General features: G+C 42.0%; 1 protein-coding gene across 1 annotated transcript; it reads right to left on the bottom strand.

Moving 5' to 3' along the window:
• Positions 1 to 1,740: 1,740 nt before the first annotated feature.
• Positions 1,741 to 22,739, bottom strand: PDCD2L (programmed cell death 2 like). The gene is made up of 7 exons (XM_037030787.1): positions 22,594 to 22,739; positions 22,317 to 22,483; positions 22,108 to 22,168; positions 20,585 to 20,946; positions 16,805 to 16,915; positions 3,229 to 3,377; positions 1,741 to 1,917 (listed from the first exon to the last, which is right to left on the bottom strand). Exons 1-7 carry the CDS (start codon positions 22,699 to 22,701, stop codon positions 1,787 to 1,789), a joined length of 1,089 nt encoding a protein of 362 aa, XP_036886682.1. The 5' UTR covers positions 22,702 to 22,739; the 3' UTR covers positions 1,741 to 1,786.
• Positions 22,740 to 23,994: the final 1,255 nt, after the last annotated feature.

Raw genomic sequence — 23,994 nt, 5'->3', positions numbered from 1 at the left:
CAAAGACCAGAACACGGAATTATACGGAAGTCCGACAGCTACGAACCGTTCAACGGGGACGGTAAGAGAGGCAGAACCAGCAACGGAGCTGGGTCGGGCAGGACAGATCCCCCGACCTAGGCGCTAGGTGCACGGGCAGCCCAAAGCCAGTCGAGGTGCGGGGCAGACTGACCAAGGTCGCACATTCGCGCACAGTGAGACGGACCACACAGGCCCCAGGGGGCAAACCCAGTGGTGGAGGGCCGACAGCGGTGGCACACTTGTATGAAGTGGAACGAAACGCGTGGGCCTGGTGACAGTGGTGGCTGTGGTGCCAGTGGGGGTCTCAGCAGCAGGTGGCAGAGGGAAGCCATTGTACCTCTTTGACCCCGCCCCCACATACAACGTCACAACCCAGTGACTGAGTTGCCCTGCTCTGGTGAAAATCTAGGGCTCTGATCCTGCTACTTAACAGGCACGAACAGCCCAAAAGATGGCGCAAGAGGAACTCAAAGTCCCAGAGCCAATAACTCTAAGCGACGGAGAAATTGCCAGCCTCTCAGAAGCCCAATTTAAGACACTATTTATCAGGATGCTCACAGAATTGGTAGAGTACAGTCACAAATTAGAGGAACATATGAAGGCTAAACTAATTGAAATGAAGGGAGATGTCCAGGAAACCAATAGCGATGGAAAGGAAACTGGGACTCAAATCAATGGAATGGACCAGAAGGAAGAACGAAACATCCGACCAGAAAGGAATGAAGAAATGAGAATTCAACACAACGAGGAGAGGCTTAGGAGCCTCCAGGACATCTTGAAACATTCCAACATCCGGATTATAGGGGTACCAGAAGGGGGAAAGAAACAGCCACGAGTGGAACACTTATTTGAACAAATAATAAAGGAGAACTTCCCCAGTCTGGCAAAGGAAATAGACTTCCAGGAAATCCAGGAAGCTCAGAGAGTGCCAAAGAAGTTGGACCCAAGAAGGAACACACCAAGGCACATCATAATTACATTAGCCAAGACTAAAATGAAGGAGAGAATCCTAGAAGCAGCAAGGGATAAGGGGACAGTCACCTACAAAGGAGTACCCATCAGACTGTCAGCGGATTTCTCAAAAGAGACCTTACAGGCAAGAAGGGGCTGGAAAGAAGTATTCCAAGTCATGAAATCCAAAGACCTACAGCCAAGATTGCTTTATCCAGCAAAACTTTCATTTAGAATGGAAGGGCAGATAAAGTGCTTCTCACATAAGGTCAAGTTCAAGGAGTTCATCATCAACAAGCCCTTATTCTATGAAATGCTAAAGGGACTTATATAAGAAAAAGAAGATGAAAAATATTAACAGTGAAAGGACAGCAAACACACAGGTATTAACAACCACACCTAAAACAAAAGCAAACCAAGAGGACAGCTAGATCAGGAGTGGAACCATAGAAATGAAGAACACATGGAGGGTTAGAAACAAGGGGGTGGGAGGAGGAGAAGGGGGGAGAAGGCACAGAAAATAGCATACATGGTAGGTAGAAAATAGATAGGGGGGAGGGCGAGAATAGTGGGGGAAATATAGAATCTAAAGAACTTGAGACACGTGGTTATAAACTAAGGGGGGGAGAATGGTGGGGGAGGGAGTGTGCGGGTGGAGGGGAATGAAGGGGGGGAATAGAACAACTGTAATGGTATAATCAATAAAATATATTTTTTAAAAAATGAGAATGAATAACTTGTAGTCAAAATGAAGTAAAAACAGAAATGTGGACATTAAAATTTGTTTTTATGTATATAAATAAAGGGAAATATTCTACTTCAATAAGAATTCATCTGGGTCTTCTTGCACAGTACAAAATTCTTCCATGGGAGTCTGCTGATTTCGAGGCCAACAACTCTTCTCACATGTGTAAATTAGAACTGTTCCAAATGCCACAGAAAGACCTGAAAAATATAACACATTCGGGATTCCAGCAAAGAGAGAGTGTTATGAGAAATGCTCGATATCTGAGTTTGCTTAGTGGACAGAGGCCAGACACTGGAGCAAGGCTGCTTAGGTTGGTGCTCCAGCCCTACCACCCACGGAGCAAGGCACTTCTCCTCTCTGGAACGACGAGTCTACTCATCCCGATGGCAAGAACGCTGCTGTGAGGGGGATAAATACACTAATTCATGTAAGATACTGACGACAGAGCCTGGCACATCTTACGTGTTCACCGTCCAACAAAGAGGCTAAGAAATCAGGTAACAGAGGGAAAGGAGAAAGATGGCTCAATATGAGGATAACCAGTGTTGATACAGGGAGTCGTTTTACCTTACAAGCTGAAAAAATGGTTATGTAAAGCAAAATCAGTGCTTACTAACTTTCAGTCACAATACAGTTACTCTTTCCTACAGTAAATGACCAGTGATGATGAAAAGCAGATTTAACAGAAAAATATACTTTAAAAAAGTTATTCTTTTTAGCCCTGGCTGGTGTGGCTCAGTGGATTGAGCGCAGGCCTTCGAACCACACGATCGCCGTTCAATTCCCAGTTAGGGCACATGCCTGGGTTGTGGGGCAGTTCCTAGCGGGGGACTCAGGAGAGGCAACCATACATTGGTATTTCTCTCCTTCCCTTCCCCTCTATAGATAAATAAATAAAATCTTAAAAAAATAAAAATAAATAAAATCTTTAAAAAAGTTATTCTTTTTAAAAATCTTTATTATATCCTACTTTTAAAAAATATTTTATATTGGGGAGCACTGGGGGTGGGTGGGCTGGGATGGGAGTAAAAGACAGAAAACTGTACTTGACCAATAATTAAATTTAAAAAATATTTACTTTATTTACTTATTTTTAGAGAGAAGGGAAGGGAAGGAGAAAGAGAGGGAGAGAAACATCAATATGTATTTGCCTCTCACATGCACCCCCAATGGGGACCTGGCCCACAACCCAGGCATGTGCCCTGACTGGGAATTGAACGGCGATCGTGTGGTTTGCAGGCCTGCGCTCAATCCACTGAGCTACACCAGCCAGGGCTAAAAATAATTTTAATGACAGAAAATCACATGCCTTAAATCAACCAAAATGTAATCGGTGCATTCCTTAGATTGGTGGATTAGAAATTTCCTTAAAATAATTTCAATTTCCCAAATTTTCTATAATATGCTCATATTTTATAAGTGAACAAAATGAAATAGTCTTTCATTTTCAAATAATTCCAAATTACTGCTGTAAACTCACAAACTCAAATTAATGAAGGGCTTATTACCTGGATTAGCACTTTTCAGCATGCTGACCAGCGCTGGCATGAGCTGAAACTCAAACGTCCTCTGGGCTCCACAGTGGCCGCAGGCTGGGAGCTCGGTGACTTCTGCTGGAGGACAGGACAAAAAAAGTGGTTCTCCACTCCAGGAATACCTAGGGCAAGGAAACAAAAAACAGTGAGTCAGGACCACATACAAGTCATTTTCCCACATCTAAGAACTCACTCTGTGAACTTTTTTTCTTTCTTGCAGGATACCAGGAGTAAATTACAGAAAAAGAAAACCCCAAAGGTTGACAACACTAGTAGCAAGCCTATAAAGCACAGGTGGCGAACACAGGCCTGTAGGCTGAACCCGGCCCTCCACCTTGTTTTACCCGGCCCTGCACTTTTCAGGAGTAGTTACAATTACACAGTCCTAAAATTACATTCTGCCCTTTGAAGGCAACCGCCAGGCTGATGTGACCCCCGCCCCTGGTGAAAATGAATTTGACACCCCTGTGGTAAAGCAGGATAAGATATCTGAAGTCTTATCAATCCTTGATTCAAAGTTTGGATGAAGGCACTAAAGCCAATGCGGGGCCGTCTACGGCCATACCACCCTGAACGCGCCCGATCTCGTCTGATCTCGGAAGCTAAGCAGGGTCGGGCCTGGATAGTACTTGGATGGGAAGCCAATGTGGGGCTGACTCTAACTAAAAAAGTCACAAAGCCCAGACTCAGTTCACCTGCAGATTAAGTGGACTCACACCTCACTATTGGCATACCCTTCTAAGTAAATATTTACTTCACTGTCTATCCGTCTTCAATATAGAGGTTCTCATAAACAATGTTTTTTAAAAAGTTGTTAGATATGCAAAAAAGCAGAAAAATTTTAACTCATAAGGCAAGTCAATACAAGGAGACCCACAGACAGGATGATAGAATTATCAAAGACTTTAAAATACAAATAATACACATGTAAAAGAATCTAGTAGAAAAGGTGAACATGCATAAATGAATAAGGAATTTGGCACAGAAATGGAACCTACAAGAGACTGAAACAGAAATGTGACACCAGAAATAAATAATTTTATTCAGTAAAAGATAACAGTAGACTGGAAACCATGACAACAAAAAAATCTATATACTTGAGGAAAATAGAAATATCCAAGTGAAAACTTAAAACAAACAAAAAAAAGCATTAAAAACCAGAAGACGATTTCAAATAATCTAGAATACAATTAACTGGAGTCCTAGAAGAAGGAAAGATAGAAAAATATTGGAACATAATGGCCAAAATTTTTCCAAAATTAACGAAAAGACATCAACCCACAAATCCAAAAACCTGAGTAAATCCCAGGCAAGATAAATTAAAACACACAGATACACTCTGAAGTACATAAATAATGCACATATATTCAAACAGAACAATAAGAATTATAGCTAATTTCTACTGGGAACATTAAGACAATAGTACTTTCAACAGTGCTGAAAGAAAAAAAACATTTATATCCAATAAAATATTGGATATTTTAAGAAATATTAAAATTTAAGAAATATTAAAATATTTCTTTTAATATTTATATTAAAAGAAATATTAATAAATACATTTTGTTTTAAGATTTTATTTATTCATTTTTAGAGAGGAGGGAGGGAGGGAGAAAGAGAGGAAGAGAAACATCAATGTGTGGTTGCTTCTCGCACACCCCCTGCTGTGAACCTGGCCTGCAACCCAGGCATGTGCCCTGACTGGGAACAGAACTAGCAACACTTTGGTTTGCAGGCCCATGCTCAAATTAAATACATTTTTAGACAGACATAAACAGAGACTGTCTCCAACACATCTGCACTTCAAAAAAAATGTTAAATAAGTTCTTCAGACTGAAGGGAAATAAATACCAGATGGAACCTCCCATCTGCATGAAGGAATGTAGAACACCAAAAGGGTGAATAGCAACAGGTGAATAGAAATGAACTTTTGACATACACACACAGACACACACACTTCTATTCCTTAAAAACTATTGATTATTTCAAGCAAAAACAATCATGTATTATGGGGTATACAAGCAGGTATAGAAGTGGATCTATGAAAACAAGATCAAAGGGCGGGGGAAGGTAAAATGGGAATCTGTGATGGTTCTTAGTTCATAAAGTAGTGAAGCCCCACGTGAAGGGAGACCGGGAGTTCACACTTTATAATCCGGGTGGCATTACAATCACTAAAGGAAATGGCACAAAGGCAACAGGGCCATTACAGAAAGTCACAGAAGAAAATAAAATCATAAACTAAAAACACTCAAGTCACTTCAAAGAAGGTCAAACAAAAAGGGAAAGAGGGGCAAAGTAAATACAAAAAGAGACAGGAAAAACTCAATACCAAAATCATTAAATTAACCCACCACCACCGGTAATTACATTAAAAGACTAAAAACCATGTAAAAGGCAAATAGCCTGGATGAAAAAACCTGTATATTTAAGTTGTGTAAGAAAAGCATTTTAGATATTACTTTATACCTGTTAGAATGGCTATTACCAAAAAGACATAACAGAAATAACAAGTGTTGGCGAGGATGCGGAGAAGAGGGGACCACTGTGCACTATTGGTGGGAATGCAAATTGGTGCAGCCAATGGAAAACAGTTTGGCGGTTCCTTGAAAATTAAAAACAGCCCTGGCTGGTGTAGCGCAGTGGATTGAGCGTGGGCCTGTGAATCAGAGGATCGTGGTTTGATTCCCAGTCAGGGCACATGGCCTGGGTTGCAGGCTGGTTCCCTGCAGGGGATGCAGTTCCTGGCAGGGGGCACAGAAGAGGCAACCATACATTGATATTTCTCTCCCTCTCTCCTCCCCTTCCCTTCTAAAGATAAATAAATAAAATCTTTTTAGAAAAAAAAAAAGAAAGGAAAATTAAAAACAGAACTACCATATGATCTAGCAATTCCACTTCTGGGTATTTATCCAAAGAAAATGACAACACTAACTTGAAAAGATATATGCACCTCATGTTTACTGCAGCATTATTTTCTTAAATGTTTTATTTATTTATTTTAGAGAGATGGAAAGGGACAGAGAAAGAGAGGGAGAGAAACATCGACATATGAGATACATAAATTAGTTGCCTCTCACATGCCCCCAACCAGGGACCTGGCCCCCAACCCAAACCGGTGACCCTTTGGTTTGCACGCCGGTGCTCAATCCACAGAGCCACACCAGCCAGGGCTCATTTCAGTATTGTTTATACTAGCCAAGATACGGAAACAGGGTAAGTGTCCATCAATGGATAAAGAAATTGTGGTGTATATATACAATGCATTATATATATATTTTAAAAAAGAATGAAATCTTCCCATTTGTGTAAACATGGACTGACCTTAAGGGCATCATGCTAAGTGACATAAGGTAGAGAAAGACAAATACCCTATGGTCACCCTTTGCTGGAATCTAAAAAAAAACAAAGGAAAACCAAATTGAAGCTCAGAGATAAAAAGAACAGACTGGTCGTCGCCAGAGGTGGGAGTTGGGAGGTAGGCAAAATGGGTGAACTGGTTTTTTCCTAAGTGTAAATAAATTGAGTAATTTATGTAAAAATAATACACTTCATATTTAAAGTAAGAAAGAAGTTAAAAGTAAAGGGTGGAAAAAGATCAACCACACAAAGACACAACGAAAGAAGGCTAGTATGGCTGTCTATATTAATGAAATCAGACAAAAGACATTCCAATGAAGGAGTATGAGCAGAAATAATTATAACAACATCAATTCATCAGATAAATATAATGTCACAAGTACACACATCTTTAAACAGTCCCAAAATGCATGAGAAAAAAACTGACAGGAGAAAAAGCTATCCATAATTGATAAGCAAGAAGACCAAAGTAATAATAAATAAAACCTGGAGCTACAACAATTAGATATTCACATGGGGAAAAAATGAGCCTTGATCCTCATACATAAAAATTAACTGAAAAGAAATCACAGACCTAAATGTAAGAACTGAAACTTACAAGAATACAGAAGAAAAATCCTGTTATCTTAGGGGCAAAACCAAAGCAAAACACCAGCCTCTCTTTCTGCCACCTTGGAGCCTGCTGAGAAGAGGACTTCTAAAATTACAAATATGGCCCTGACCAGCCAGTGTGGCTCAGTTGCTTGGGCATTTTCTTGTACGGCTCAGGGTTGTGGGTTCGATTCCCAGTGGTGGTCCATGCCTGGGTTGCAGGTTCAGTCTCCAGTAGGAATATGCAAGAGGCAACCAATCAATGTTTCTCTCTCATATCAGTGTTTACCTCCCTCTCTTTGTCCCTCTTTTCCCCTCTCTCTAAAAATAAATACATCTTAAAATAAAACAACAAATATGTCTGTAAGGCTGTGGTCCAAGGCCATTTCTGCCGCCTATAAGCAGGGTCTCCAGAACCAGATGGAGCACTTTTCTTAAATTGAAGGTGTTTATGCTTGAGGTTAAACTGAATTCTACCTGGGCAAGAGAGTTTATGTGTACAAGGCAAAGAACAACACAGTGACACCTGGTAGCAAACCAAACAAAACCAGAGACATCTGGGGAAAAGTAACGTCTTCATGGAAACAGGGGCACGGCTGGAGCCAAATTCCAAAGCAGCCTTCCTGCTCAAGCCACTGGACACAGAATCTGTGTAATGCTGTCACCCGTCAAGAATTTAAAATTATTAAAAAGTAAAAAAATAAAAGTGGATTAAAAACAATGTTAAATTGGACTGGATCAAAATTTAAAACTTCTCAAAAGGCCCTATCAATAAAATGAAAGGCAAATCACAGACAGGAAGAAAATATCTGAAGTGTATATAATCTCAAAAAGGACTCATATCTTGAAAATATGAAGCATTCCTACAGTCTAATAAAAAGATAAATGACCCAATAAAAATATGGGCAAAAGATCTGCACTGATACTTTCCCAAAGATGAGAGAGAGAGAGATGGAAAACAAGCACTTGAAAACATGTTCAAGATCACTTGTCGTTAGGGAAATACCAATGAAAACCACAAGGATATACTACTACTGCAAGTCTTATGTGGCTAAACACTGAACGTATAAACTACTGGCAAAGATGTGGAGAAACCAGAATTCTTAAAACACTGCTGAAGGCAATGTAAGTGGTTATAACCACTTTGGGAAACTGCCTGGTTGCTTCTTAAAAGGTTAAACATACACACACCATAAATGCCCATACAAAGACTTATACACTAATGTTTATAAGAGCTTTATGTATTATAGCCAAAAAAACCCCACCCAGAAATAATTCATCAATAGGTGAATGGATAAACAAATTACTATACATACAATAGATTATACACCCCACCAAAAAAGTATACCCTATATGACCTCATTTATAAAAAATGTCCTAAGATATAAAAACAAAGGAAGATCAGGGCCCTGGCTGGTGTAGCTCAGTGGACTGAGCGCAGGCCTGTGAACCAGAGAATCCGGGTTCGATTACCAGTCAGGGCACATGCCTGGGTTGTAGTCCAGTTCCCTACAGGCCAACTCCCAGCAGGGGACACACAAAAGGCAACCATACACTGATGTTTCTCTCCCTCTCTCCTTCCCTTCTAAAGATAAATAAATAAATAAAATCTTTAAAAAAGAACAAAAAAACAAAGGAAGATCAATGGTTACCTACGGAAGAGGGAAGAGGGAAGGCATGGGGCAGGACGAGAGAGAAAACTTACAGAGGAATATGAAGAAACTTCAGTGGGGGGAGGGGTGGCATTTTTTTTTTTTTACCTTGATTGTGGCAACAGTTTCATGGGTGTGAACATATGTCAAAACTCAGCAAAGTATACATTTTAAACATGGGCATTTTGTTCTGTCAACTATACCTCAATAAAGGTATTTAAAAATGGATAAAAAAACGCACACTCCACTACCACTACAGAAGATGTACAGATGCTAAGCTTGTGAAAAGATGCTCAGTATCATTATTAGGAAAATGGAATTTAGAACCACAATGGAATACTACTAACCACTTACCAGAACAGTTAAAATTGAAGACTGACAGTATTTTTAAAACCACCACCAGACTAAGTCTCTGTCAACTTATCGTGTTCTCAATGTACTTTATTTAATGATTATTTTTAAAATTGTCTTTCCCTTTAAAGATCGTATTTTATTTAGAGAGGAAGCGGGGGGGGGGGGTACAGAGGGAAGCATCCTTGTACCAGATACTGGTTGCCTCTCACATACCCCTAGCCAGGGACCTGGCCCACAACCCAGGTCTTCCATAGATACCTTCTCTGTGAACACTCTGACTTTTTCTCCCGCATTCACTGAATTATCTTAAGTCTTTCTCAACATCAGTACTTTGATTTCTAGTCAAGCCTATTGTTGTTTATACTCTAAATTTATTATATATATCACATTGCGTGGCTTGGTTTCCATAACAATTCAATTTCCCTTGGCATCTCATGGTTTATTTTCTCACCTTTGACCTCTTGGTTTCACTGAATTCACTGTTCTGTATCTTAAAAAATCTGGTGGGAATTAGGTGTTCCGTAGATCGTTTTCTTCCAGATATAGTTCTTGACTCATTTTTGTATGTTCCATTCATTAAATTTTGTGGCCCACAGTGTAATTACGTGAGTGGCATTCCACTTCTCATCAAGCTCATACCCACGGGGCAACTCCATGTAGACCACCCATGTACTCCAAGATGGTGTGTTGGGTTTCTTCCTGGTTTCCCGTCAGCCTTCTATCTGAGGTCCGTTCTCTCTTCTCCAAGTGCAGTTTTCATTTCCTCTACCTTTGTGTAGGTGGTAAAAGACAAGGAATTGGGTGGGGTAGGACGTAGTTCTGCTAAGACTGGATGCAATCTTTACTAGTAACACTTGGGCTTTGTTTTACTTCCCAGAAAGGGTAGAAAGGCCCATGTTGGGAGAGAGCCCACTTACATGGGGGAGTTGCCCTTGACTTCCCTCCCTATCACGGCTCTAACTCGTGGAACCCAGTAACTTTTGTTTCTGAGAGGTAATCCCTAATTCCACACCCCATCACCCCCGACTCTTTGTCCAAGAGACAGTTCCACTATCCTCCACATCAGAAAATACAGATTTTCCTGTTTCCTTCTTTCCAGATTCAAAATTATTAGTTTTCAGAATTTTGTGACAAGAGGGATGCATGGTTAGAAACTGCACTAAACCATACCAGAGATTTCTATGCCTTTCTTTATAAAGAGTAAATCAGGTACATATACGAATTCATATGATGCACAGAATAGTATTAGACATTTTGATACTATATCATGAGCTGCCACTTTTGAGTTTTATAGTATTGTTTTTATTTCAATTCTAATGGAAGGGATTTTTTAAAATATATATTTTATTGATTATGCCATTACAGTTGTCCTATTCCCCCCCTTCATTCCCCTCCACCCTGCACACCCCTCCCCCACCATTCCCCCTTTAGTTTATGTCCATGTGTCTCAAGTTTAGATTCTCTATTTCCCATACTATTCTTGCCCTCCCCCTGTCTATTTTCTACCTACCGTCTATGCTACTTATTCTCTGCACCTTCTCTCCCCTTCTCCTCCTCTCACTCCCCTGTTGCTAACCCTCCATGTGGTCTCCATTTCCATGCTTCTGCTCTTGATCTAGCGGTCCTCTTAGTTTGCTTTTGTTTTAGGTGTGGTTGTTAATAACTGAGTTTGCTGCCTTTACACTGTTCATATTTTTTATCTTCTTTTCCTTAGATACATCCCTTTAACAATTCATATAATAAGGGCTTGGTGATGATGACCTCCTTGAACATGACCTTATCTGAGTAGCACTTTATCTGTTCTTCCATTCTAAATGAAAGCTTTGCAGGATAGAGCAATCTCGGATGTAGGTCTTTGGATTTCATGACTTGGAATACTTCTTTCCAGCCCCTTCTTGACTGTAAGGTCTCTTTTGAGAAATCAGCTGACAGTCTGTTGGGAACTCCTTTGTAGGTGACTGTCCCCTTATCTCTTGCTGCTTCTAGGATTCTCTCCTTCATTTTAATCTTGGCTAATGTAATGATGATGTGCCTTGGTGTGTTCCTCCTTGAGTCCAACTTCTCTGGGACTCTCTGAGCTTCTTGGATTTCCTGGAAGTCTATTTCCTTTGCCAGACTGGGGAAGTTAGTTTCCACTCTTGGCTGTTCTTCGTCCCCTTCTGGTATGCCTATAATTTGGATGTTGGAACGTTTCAAGATGTCCTGGAGGTTCCTAAGCCTCTCCTCATTTTTTTGAATTCTTGTTTCTTTATATTTTTCTGTTTGGTCATTTTTTTCTTCCTTCTGGTCCACTCCCTGGATGTGAGTCTCAGTTTCCTTTCCACCACTATTGGTTTCCTGCGCATTTCCCTTCATTTCAATTAGTTTAGCCTTCATTTGTTTCTCTAATTTGTGACTGAAAACCAATTCTGTGAGCATCCTGATCACGAGGATTTTGAACTATGCATCTGAAAGGTTAGCTATCTCTTGGTCACTTTGAGCCGTTCTTGAGCCATGATGTTTTGGTCTGTTCTCACCTGTTATGTATGAGGGGCGGAGGCTTAGGTGTTCACCAGGGCGGGGCAACTCAGGTCACTGGGTTGTGATGCTGTATGTGGGGGTGGGGTCAGAGAGGGGCAATGGCATTTGTTCCACTCTCTCTCAGATTTCTGTCCCCTCTGCCACTTCCCACAAGCAAATTGGGCCCTTCTGGTGCTGGTTCCTAGGTGTGTGGGCTTGTGCACCCTCCAGGACCCTGTGGGTCTCTCCAACGAACTCTCTGTGAGCCTGGGAGCCTCTCCCGGCACCTCGACCCCAAAAGTCTTTCCAATTGGTGCTTTCAAGCTCTAATTCCCGTCGCTGGGGCCCTGACCTGAGCAGTCTGTCTCACTGCTCGCTCCTTCGCTTGTTTTATCTGCATGCGAATGTGGGACCTCGGTCAGCCAGACGCCTTGCGCCCTTATTGGGTCTGCCCGATGCCACACCATGCCTGGGGGATTTTCTTTTTAATATTTATAGCTGGTCCTTGAACAATAACGTCAGAGGCACCCACTTAGTCCAAAGTGAAGGATGACCTGTGACTCCCCAAAACTCTGTCATCCCTTGGTATACATGGCAGACTGGTTTCAGGACTTCCAGTTACCAAAATCTAGGGATGCTTATGTACCTTATATAAAATGGTGTAGAATAATGCATACAACTGGCCTCTGCACCTGCAATTTTCCAAGCTTGGATAAATACTATCCTGCAGTCTGTGGCTGCCTGAATCTGAGGGTGTGAAACCCCAAATACTAAGGGCTGACTATATATTTATTTTAAAAAAATGTGTAAGTGAACCCCTGAAGTTCAAATCCATGTTGTTCAAGAGTCAACTAACTGTATTTGTTTTTTTCTATTTTATTTTGGCTTATTTTTATCTTTCATATTTATTGTGTCAGGTATTGGGGGAAAAGACCATTTGATTTCACTATGCCTACTTTATCCAGATCCATTTTCACAAGTTTTCACTGTCATTATTTTTATATACACCTGCTGGGTACACCACTTCCTCTGAGGCCTCACTGGCATGCTACTTAAAAAGTCTTTTACTTTCCTCACTTATCACTTCTGGAAATCGTAAGACATGTGTTTTAAATACTAGAATATAAAAATCTTAGCCCTGGCTGGTGTGGTCCAGTGGACTGAGCGCCAGCCTACGAACCAAAGGGTCACCGATTCAATTCCCAGCCAGGGTGCACGTCTGGGTTGCAGGCCAGGTCCCCAGTAGTGGGTGCATGAGAGGCAACCACACATTAATGTTCCTCTCCCTCTCTTTCTCTCTCCCTTCCCCTCTGTCTAAGCACAAATAAACAAAATCTTTTTTAAAAATCTGTAAAAAACAGGAACTTTGTGTCATTTCCTGCTGTATCTGCAGTACCTGTAACCGTGTCTTGCATCTAGAACAGACTCAATAAATATTTGCTACATGAATGAACATGTTCACACCGCACTGAATCCTCCCTATAAAGCAGGGATTAAGCCCACTTTACAGAATAGAAAATAACAGTCACGTCATCTGCCCGAGGCAAAATCTTCTAATGTCAAAACCAAAGCTCTTTTCACCCTCACCTTGTTTGAAAAGGCGTTGCTCCAATGAAGACTCAGTGAAGTATCGACTATATGTGGGCGCTGTGCTTCGCACAACAGTTATATACTGTCCTCACCAACAAAGAATTTATAGACATCAGGTAATTCAGTAGACTCCTGTCCTAAGATCACAAAGAATTCATAAATATGCCGCTACTACTAAGAGATCCTAACAGATGTTTCCCCAAAATGTAGAATCGATTTCAAACAAAAGTTAGTATTTGTATGCATTTTACCGAGTATTTCTAGTTACCACCTCATTTAATTCTCATGGGAATCCTATGAAATAGGTAGTGGTATCATCACCCTTACTTTAGGGATAAGGCTCTGAGTGAGGATAAGGAGGTTAAGAAGGACTTGGATTCAATATCCTATACAGCACTGCTACTTACTACAAAAGTAGTATTTCTTCAACATACAAAGCTTGTATAGTAGAATGCATTAACAAAACAAAATACAGAGTAGTGACAAAGATTTAATTAATAAAGATTTAAACCAAACCGACAAGAACACACTTTGTAGTCCAAGGAAAAATCAAGACCCCTGGGCTCCAGATGACAGGCTCAGCAAGTGTCCAACCTCACAAACGGGCACCTGGAAACCACTTCTGTTGCTGTCCAACCTTTTCCTCTCAGACTCGGCGGTCACCAGACCTGCCATTACCCACGCATCTCCCAATTTATCTCCTCCTCACACCCTGGGCCGTGCTCCAGACCCTCTCACCATCTCTCACCTGGATTCCCTTCTCTGAGTGACCGTAACACTTCCCTGGCATCCCTCACCATGCAATAAACAAATTATTTAGGAAGAAATGGGTTGAAAACATGCTGACCCATGGACTGGGTCAGATGAGCACCCAATCCATGCCAGTACTAGGTACCAAGCATAGGGGGCACCTAGCCTGAGAAGAAGAAAAACAAGGGTATATGTCCTAAAGGAAGTCAAGGTACGGAACTGCTCTCACTTCAAACACTGCGACGTCTAGCTCAATGAACTGGCCCGTCCCCACCACTACGCATTTGGGTACCTTTTTCCTTAGTCAGTGACCTCTCTGACTTGGAGCATTCGTGCCTTTTAGTCCATGCAGCAGGGCTCAGGGCCCAAGCCTGTCTCTTTTGCACGATGCCTTCCCTGAGGCACCAAGGCACAGGCCTCTCTCAGCCCTCCTCTGTTTCCTGCACACTTGTTCACAGCTCCATTGTGAACACCTGTCATGGCGTACAATGCTGTCTGCCTCCCTGACCAGACTGAGTACTTTTGCGATCAACACCAGGGACAGTAGTTACTGGTCTTCCTCCCACCCCAGCACACAGTAGCTCATCCCTTCAGTAACAGGGGTTCACTGTGGGCAGTGAGGGAAGTAGCCCCTCCCAGGGGATGATCTCCAGCTAAGAATCATGGCTGCTACCGAGGTGCCACGTGCTTAAAAAATTGTTTGAAATGAATATCCTGTTGAAGATAGCATAATCTGGGCATGTTTCCATGAGGTCATATGTTTTATGAAATCTCCAGTTGCCACACCTAATTAACATAAAGAGAAATAAAATAAACTTATTTGCACCAATAAAATTAGGATGCAGGAATCAAAAGTCTGACTTTGCATTAAGTAGTAAAAACTACAGCCAAAAAATACATAGTAAGGAACTGAAACAAACTGGATGGGAACATTTAAAAACCTAGTGATATATATAAATACATATGAAAGCAAAGTAAAAAAACAAACAAATCAAGAAAATCAATCATAATAAAGGGTAATCTTCCTAATATATGAATTCCTAAAAATCAAAAGAACCAAGAACTTATGGAAAAATGGGTAAAAGATATGGATAGAAATGATTCAAACACAGAGAAAGATAATAAGAAGAAAAGCAAAGTAAAATTATACCAAGATGCTCTTCCCTCCCTGAACTGAAAGCATAAAGCTCACACTATGGGTAAGGTTATGGGAAAAGAGACACTTACAGACTGCCAGTAGGAATTAAAAGTTTGATATACTGCCAGGAGGCATTGAAGTCCTATGGGAGTCAATTTGGTGGTGTCAATCACAACTACAACTGCACAGGGCTTTTGCTTAACTATCAGGGAATGTACCCTACAAATACACTTGCACACACGCAGGATATCATAGGTGCAATACTGTTCATTAACATAATTGGTAATAGCAAAAGTTTGGAAACAACATTAAATGTCCATTAAAAAGAAGTACTGATGGGGGGAGTGGTGAGGGGAAAATGCAGACAACTGTAATTGAATAACAATAAAATAAATAAAAAAACAAATACTGACATAGGGCTACAGTACTGTAAAGATTTTTTAAAATAAAATTCCCAATGTAGTAAAAAGAATACAGTACTCCTAGATATAATGTAGAGTTAAAAAAGCAAGAATGTGCCTAGAATGCATCATTTTGTGTACAAAAAAGGAAAGAAAAATGTAATGACTGTTTATGCTTATACACGCATAAATAAACTGTGAACACATGCAGGGAACTAGCAATAGTGGTTGACTCAGTAGATTAGGAATGGTAAGAACAGACATACATTTTTTAAAAAATCCTTATCCGAGGATATGTTTACTGATTTTGAGAGAAACCTCGATGTGAGATACAAATGATCAATACACGCACTGATTAGGGACCGAAACCACAACCTAGGAATTGTGTCCTGACATGGAAAGAAGGAATCAAACCCTTTGATGGATGGGACAATGTTCCAACCAACTGACCCACCAGCCAGGAAACATATGTGTGCATTTTTATATTGAGATTTAGTAATATATCACCTATTGAAAATTTAAGTTAAAAAAAAAAAAAGAGCCCTAACCAATGTGGTTCAGTGGGTTGGGTGTGGTCCTGCAGACAGAAAGGTCGCAGGTTCAATTCCTGGTGGGCACATGTCTGGGTTGTGGGTTCTGTCCCTGGTCAGTTCAGTCCCCAGTCAGGGCACATACAAAAAACAACCAATCAATGTTTCTCTCCCTCTCTTTTCCTCTTCCTCCCCTTTTCTCTACAATCAGTAAACATGTCTTCAGATGAGGATTAAAAAAAAAGAAGAAGAAGAAACATTTTGAAGAGTTTTTTTAAAGATTTTATTTATTTATCTTTAGAGGGGAAGGGAAAGAGAGAAGGAGAGAAATATCAATGTATGGTCTCTTGTGAGTCCTCTGCTGGGAACTGGCCTGCAACCCAGGCATGTGCTTTAACTGGGAATCGAACCGCGATCGTGTGGTTCGCAGGCCCATGCTCAATTCACTGAGCTACACCAGCCAGGGCCTCCATTATATTTTTAAAAAATACACAATACCTACCTACATGCATGCATCCAAATGTATATATAAAAAAATAAGTGAACGTAATACACTGAATCTTAGCCTCTCAGTTTGAGGAAAATGGTGGATTCTGGTTTCCTTGTTTTACTTTCCTGTGTTTTTCCAAACTAACATATATTACTTTTATAAGCAAGAGAAAAAAATGGGAGAAAATGCACCTTTACCTCAAAATCTGCTCCTGACAAGCAGCAATTCTCTTCATGAATTTGTAAAATATCTTATCTCCACTTCTAGTTATGGTCTTCTCATATTTTTCATTACCATCACTAGAAAGACTAAAAAGAGAAGCAGAAAATACTTTTGAGTGTCTATATCCAAAGAATTACAGTATTTAGAAAAAAAGACAAGATAATTAAAAAAATTTTTAAACCAAAGTTAGCATATGCACACAATTTAAATATCACAAATTTAATGTATAACAGTAATCCCCTACACACCTTTTCCCAAGTCCTACTACTTAGCCATTTTCAACTCTGGGATCATTATTTACTATTTAAAAAGTTATGGCCCTGGCTGGTGTAGCTCAGTGGATTGAGCTCGGGCCTGCGAATCACACGATCGCGGTTCGATTCCCAGTCAGGGCACACGCCTGGGTTGCAGGCCAGTTCCCAGCAGGGGATGCACGAGAAGCAACCATACATTGATATTTCTCTTCCTCTCCTTCCCTTCCCCTCTAAAAATAAATAAATAAATCTTTTTAAAAAGTTATTATAGGCCCTGGCCAGGTATTTCAGTTGGTTAGAGCACCATCCCAGTATACCAAGATTAAGGGTTTGACCCCTCGTCAGGGCACATACAAAAATTAACCAATGGCCCTGACCAGTGTAGCTCAGTTGGTTGGGCGTCATCACACAAAGGTGGCCGGTTTGATTCTTCGTCAGGGCACATGCCCGGGTGGCGGGTTCCATCCCTGGTCAGGGTGCATACAAGAGGCAACTGACTGATATCTCTCTCTCACATCAATGTTCCTCTCCCTCTTTTTCTCCCACCCTTTCCCTCTCCCTAAAAAATAAATAAATAAGTAAATAAATACTTAAAAAACAGAATCAACCAATTCATGAGTAAATAGAATAATAAATCAATGTTTCTCTCTCTTCCTCTCTCTAAAAATCAAAATAAAGACTTCCAGCCCAGATGGAGGCGTAGGTGGAAACACTGTGCCTCCTTGCACAACCAAGTTTAAAGACAACAAAGTTTTAGTAACAAAAACACAACCAAAACACAGAAAATTGAACTATACAAAAGACCGACAATGAGCCATTCAGCCAAACTGGTAAGAGGGGCAGAGACAGCGACTGGCAGAGCAGGGTCGCACAGGAAAACTGGGCCAGACCGCCCCAGTCGCGTGGGCGGTGGTTGGCAGATCCCAGGCTTGGGGTTGTGATGGGCAGACCCAGTGAGGGTGCAAGGCGGCTGGCTGACCGTGGTCACACATTCACCCACAGATAAACCAAGTGAAGGAGAGAGCAGTGAGATGGAACGCGCTAGTCCCAGCAGCAAGCAGCAGCAGAGGGGACCACCACTGCCCCTCTCCGACCCTGCCCCCACATACAGCATCACAACCCAGCAACTGAGTTGCCCCATCCTGGTGAACACCTAGGGCTCTGCCCCTCATATGTAACAGGTGCGAACAGACCAAAATATTACGGCTCAAGAAAAACTCAAAGCCCTAGAGCCAATAACTCTAAGTGACCAAGAAATAGCCAACCTATCAGATGCACAGTTCAAAATACTGGTGATCACGATGCTCACAGAACTGGTTGATTTTAGTCACAAATTAGAGGAACAAATGAAGGCTAAACTAATTGAAATGAAGGGAAATGCACAGGAAACCATTAGTGGTGGAAAGGAAACTGAGACTCACATCCAGGGAGTGGACCAGAAGGAAGAAAAAAATGACCAAACAGAAAAATAGGAAAAAACAAGAATTCAAAAAAATGAGGAGAGGCTTAGGAACCTCCAGGACATCTTGAAACGTTCCAACATCCGAATTATAGGCATACCAGAAGGGGAAGAAGAACAGCCAAGAGTGGAAACTTATTTGAACAAATAATAAAGGAGAACTTCCCCAGTCTGGCAAAGGAAATAGACTTCCAGGAAATCCAGGAAGCTCAGAGTCCCAGAGAAGTTGGACCCAAGGAGGAACACACCAAGGCACATCATCATTACATTAGCCAAGATGAAAATGAAGGAGAGAATCCTAGAAGCAGCAAGAGATAAGGGGACAGTCACCTACAAAGGAATTCCCATCAGACTGTCAGCTGATTTCTCAAAAGAGAACTTACAAGCAAGAATGGGCTGGAAAGAAGTACTCCAAGTCATGAAATCCAAAGACCTACAGCCAAGATTGCTCTATCCTGCAAAGCTTTCATTTAGAATGGAAGAACATATAAAGTGCTACTCAGATAAGGTCATGTTCAAGGAGTTCATCATCACCAAGCCCTTATTATATGAATTGTTAAAGGGATATATCTAAGGAAAAGAAGATAAAAAATATGAACAGTGTAAAGGCAGCAAACTCACAGCTATTAACAACCACACCTAAAACAAAAGCAAACTAAGAGGACAGCTAGATTGGGAGCAGAACCACATAAATGGAGATCACATGGAGGGTTAGCAACAGGGGAGTGGGAGGAGGAGAAGGGGGGACAAGGTGCAGAGAATAAGTAGCATAGACGGTAGGTAGAAGATAAATAGGGGGAGGGCAAGAATAGTATGGGAAATATAGAATCTAAACTTGAGACACATGGACATAAACTAAAGAGGGGGAATGGTAAGGGAGGGGTGTGCAGGGTGGAGGGGAATGAAGGGGGGAATAGGACATAGTAATGGCATAATCAATAAAATATATTTTTTTAAAAATCCCTTCCATTAGAATTGAAATAAAAACAATACCATAAAACTCAAAAGTGGCAGCTCATGATATAGTATCAAAATGTCTAATACTATTCTGTGCATCACATGAATTCGTATATGTACCTGATTTACTCTTTATAGAGAAAGGCATAGAAATCTCTGGTATGGTTTAGTGCAGTTTCTAACCATGCATTATATATATTGCATTATATATATTGGGAATGGTGGGGGAGGGTTGTGCAAGGTTGAGGGGAATGAAGGGGGGGGAATAGGACAACTGTAATGGCATAATTAATAAAATATATTTAAAAAATAAAAGTAAATAGAAATAAAAATAAAAATAAAAAAAAAATAAGGTCATTATATCCATTGATTCTCCATGTCTTTCTCCATTTCTGCATTATTTTCAAACACCAACATATCTTGATGCAACCGAACATTATCCTGGAAAAGCTTATAACTGAAAGAGCTCTGATAGAGAATCAAGTCATCTCTCTAAACATCCCATTGTAATTTTATTGTAATAGCCAAAATAGTATTTCTTACTCTTAGAGGGCTTTGGTTTATATAATCTTTCAGGACCTACTCTCTCCCTTGACTTCCAAAACCACCTGATGAGACAGGGACTAGATATCAAAATCACTCCCACTTCACGGGTCAGAACTAAGGCTCTGGAAGGATCTCTCAGGTCCTAGGCCAGTTTTTGAATCATAGCCAACAGTCAATGATCAAATGGCACTTTTCTAATTTATCTCCTTCAGTTATACACTTAGAAACAGAAAACAAAGTTGAGAGAGATAGTGAATACTTCTTCTATAAATAGTTGGCATCCCTGCCTTGTTTGTTCACTTTCTTGAGGGTGCTTCGAAATAGAACAAAGTGTTTTCAAGCTAACCCAAAGGTGGCTAAGATCCCCTGGTCTCTGCCTCCCTTTTTCGCCCAAGAGGACTAAAACACAAAAGTCCTACACATACAGTTCTGCCTGAAAAAGTTTTCCCAGGAACCAGGGTAAAATCAAAGGGTATCTATCTAGTGCGGCAGCTTTCTGATCCAAGTTACTTCTTCACCTCAGCCGCACACATTCTCACCTTTGGGAAAGCAACTGTTCCGTATCAATTCCTTCTCGCTGTTGATACTCCCTGAGAAGACTACGAGCGTGATCTAGACCGACAACACCACTGTAATCATCCTCCTCTACGACACAGATGTAGTAGGACAGGAAATGGGGCACCGCAGAAGGCACCCTAGGAAGCACAGGAACAGCAGCACCTGGTACAGTATCCTGAAGGTGCAGGTCTTGGAGCTGGGCAGTCCAGTCTATGTCTTTGGCGCTGTTAGAATCATTTCCAAAATCCAAGGTAAGCTGTGGTGAAGGCCTCTCCTCATTATCACTTCCCCAGTCATCTGCACCTTCACACCAATACTCAGCTGCAAGGCCATTTTCCTGTTTCTGGAAAAATATCCAGTGAATGAGGTCCAAGTACACTTAGGAAATCTCACCTATTCCCTTGGCTTTAGCCACTTGTCCTTTCACCCCCACCGAGGGAGACTTCACACCAGCCATTTTCCCTCTGGCACACTCTGATTCACTCACTTCCTGGGCTCCATTTACTCAAAAGCACGTTGGAGGTGTCAAATAGCGTATTTCCTTTTTAGAGGCATTACAGCAGATGTAGTAAGGTGTCTTCAACCACCCATTCCAAACTGCATTGTGCATCATGTAATGCAGAATCTGGCAGGAAAGAACTACATTTCCCAGACTCCTTAGCAGCAAGTGATCCAAATGTGATCAGGGTTCTGCTAATCAGGTCCATTAGCGGGAGAAACCAACTTGTGAGGCCATGAAGCAACAGTCTATAGATGGAGACAGAGCAAGGCTCTGGGGTTGACGGTGCTGACAAGGGCAGCTTTCAGTTCACCTCTGCTCCTGACTGCAGCAGAGGCGGACACGCTCCCTGGCAGGCCAGTTCTGAGGTGTGGTTCTGGAGGTCATTCCTGGAGTTGCCTTCTCCAGGTTGTCCAAATAAGTTGGCAAAAAGCTAAGTTTAAGTCTGTCTCACCTGGAATAAGTCAAAGTGCTTTTCTGTGACTTTCAATTGTACCCTGACAAATATAGGCAGACACCACGCTCATCTTTTTATTCACAGTACTGCTAGTACTATGCCTGGCACATGTAAGAACTCAGCACATACATAAAGCGATATTTACAAGCAAAGGGAGGTTAAATTCTGTTCTGAAGCTACCAATTTGCCTGACTTTTGGATTATTAAATTCAAATTTCACCTTACTAAATGTGTACTACATGTGTACATAAACACATACCACAGTAAGAATATTTACTATAAACACATGTATGTATTACACACAACCGTGTGTATATACTTACTCATACTTTTTCCTCAAATAGAAAAATCAATAAGCTATTGGGTCTCAAGACCGTCGGTGCATATTAAAAGAAACAAAACCTTAAACAAACAGCATTTTATGGTCCAGAAAAGAGCAAAAATCACTCCAAAGTATTTCAAAGAACACAGCTTAAACTACTTCTTAAACGATATTCTGACAAACACCCTCAAATCACAGCAAATGCTAACATACACAACCGCTTTACCTGAGTGTCCGGCGCTTCTTTCTCTGGCATTTGTAGGGACTGGGAGCGGAACACCTTCCAGCTGAAAGATAAAGACAACTGCTGTGCGGGCTCCACGCCGAACTGCCTGCCCGCGGGCCAGCCCCTCTCCAAGTGCGCTCGGTACCGCCCCTAACTCCCGCCCGCTCCGCAAAAACGCTCGGAGGGAGCTCTGCATCTCGCTCACCTACCTGCGTGCCCCGCTGCTGCCACACGGAGGGCTGGGGCAAGCGAACACGTGCAGGAGCCGATGAAACGGGGAACTTTCCAGCGGACAGTACACCTGCACGACCAAGGCGAGAGGCTGCCTGCAACGTTCACACACCGGCCTCGGCACAGCTACCGCAGGTAAGGCGTCCTAAGGGAAGGGGCGGCGCTCAGACCCGACTGCCGCGGAACGGAGCCCACTCCTTCACCTCGTAGCCCTCTCCAGCACCCGCCGACCCCGACTCCGAGGCCCCACCTCACCGGAAGGCCGCCAAGCTTGCTAGCAGTCCAGGCGCCCGACCCAGCAGGGTAGCCATGCACCGCTACATCCCGAAGGCCAAGCAGCACAGGTTTCCGCAGGGCCGCCATGACGACATCGCGCCCACGTGAAAAGACGAACTACGGAAGCCGAGTTGGTACGCCCTCTGCGCAAGCGCACTTCCTACTCCCGCGAGCTGGGCTTGCCGCTTAAGATCATTTCCTGGAACTAAATTAAAATAAAGGTTCTAACCTCAGAAAAGCTGGGGGAAAAAATCCTTTCCTAGGGTGGCATGCTGAAGCCATATAGGCGACTTCCGCTGTTCTGGCCTCAAAGTCCGGGATCCCAGGCTTTCATGTGTCTCCTGAAGCACCGCAGTAGGAGTACTCACAGTCTACTAGGAAGTGGTATCGCCACAGTTTTACCTGGAATAAGCGGGAAGATAGCATTATTGTTAATAAGGAAAAAAAAGTCCTTAACTTTTAGAGATTACACATCAAAATGCTTACAGATGAAACATCTAGGGCTTGCCAAAACATGTTGGAGGGGTAGATAAAATGAGACCTTGAGTTAATAATTACTGAAAAAAAAATTTTTAAAGATTTTATTTATTTATCTTCAGTGGGGAAGAGAAGGAGAGAAACATCAATGTATGGTTGCCTCTCGTGAGTCCCCTGTGGGGAACCAGCCTGCAACCCGGGCATGTACCTTGACTGGGAATAGAACCGCGATCGTGTGGTTTGCAGGCCCGCACTCAATCCACTGAGCTACACCAGCCAGGGCTAATTACTGAAATTTGGTGTCAGGCACGTGGAGGTTTTTTTATACTGTTTGTTGTATGTTTTGAAATTTTCCATAATAAAGTTTTTCAAATGCCTGTGTCACAACATAGGTGAACTTCAAAAACATGCTAAGTGCAAGAAGCCATATTCTAGAAACAGGGTAAGCTTTAAAAGATGAAGAAATCAGCCCTGGCTGGTGTAGTTCAGTGGATTGAGCTCGGGCCTGTGAAGCAGAGGATGGGGGTTGGATTCCCAGTCAGTGCACATTAACTGGGTTGCAAGGCCAGTTCTCAGCAGGGGAGCATGAGAGGCAACCATACATTAGTCTATTAGTGATCCTTTCCCATGGAAGAAAATGGGACTAGCTAGAGTCGGGGGTGAAAGGCATAGTTTCCAGGGCAAAGCAAGGTAGGAAAAGCAAGAGTGGCTGAAGACCAGGGTGGTAAGCCCCTGGGGTGGCCTGAGGCTGGGTGGCCGGAGAGCCAAGAACACTAAGAGCACCCCAAGCCCCTGAGGAAGAGTGAGTCTTTTGTTCTCAGGACTTATATAGTTGGTGGGATGGGAGGGAAAAAGTGACATATTGATTAAGGGGAAAATGTGGTGCAAGCTTTCCCAGGTGCG

The sequence above is a fragment of the Sturnira hondurensis genome, unplaced genomic scaffold (assembly GCF_014824575.4).
Source record: "Sturnira hondurensis isolate 20B ecotype Veracruz unplaced genomic scaffold, ASM1482457v3 Scaffold0020884, whole genome shotgun sequence".
Classification (NCBI taxonomy): Eukaryota; Metazoa; Chordata; class Mammalia; order Chiroptera; family Phyllostomidae; genus Sturnira; species Sturnira hondurensis.
This window is presented reverse-complemented; position numbering and strand designations above follow the sequence as displayed.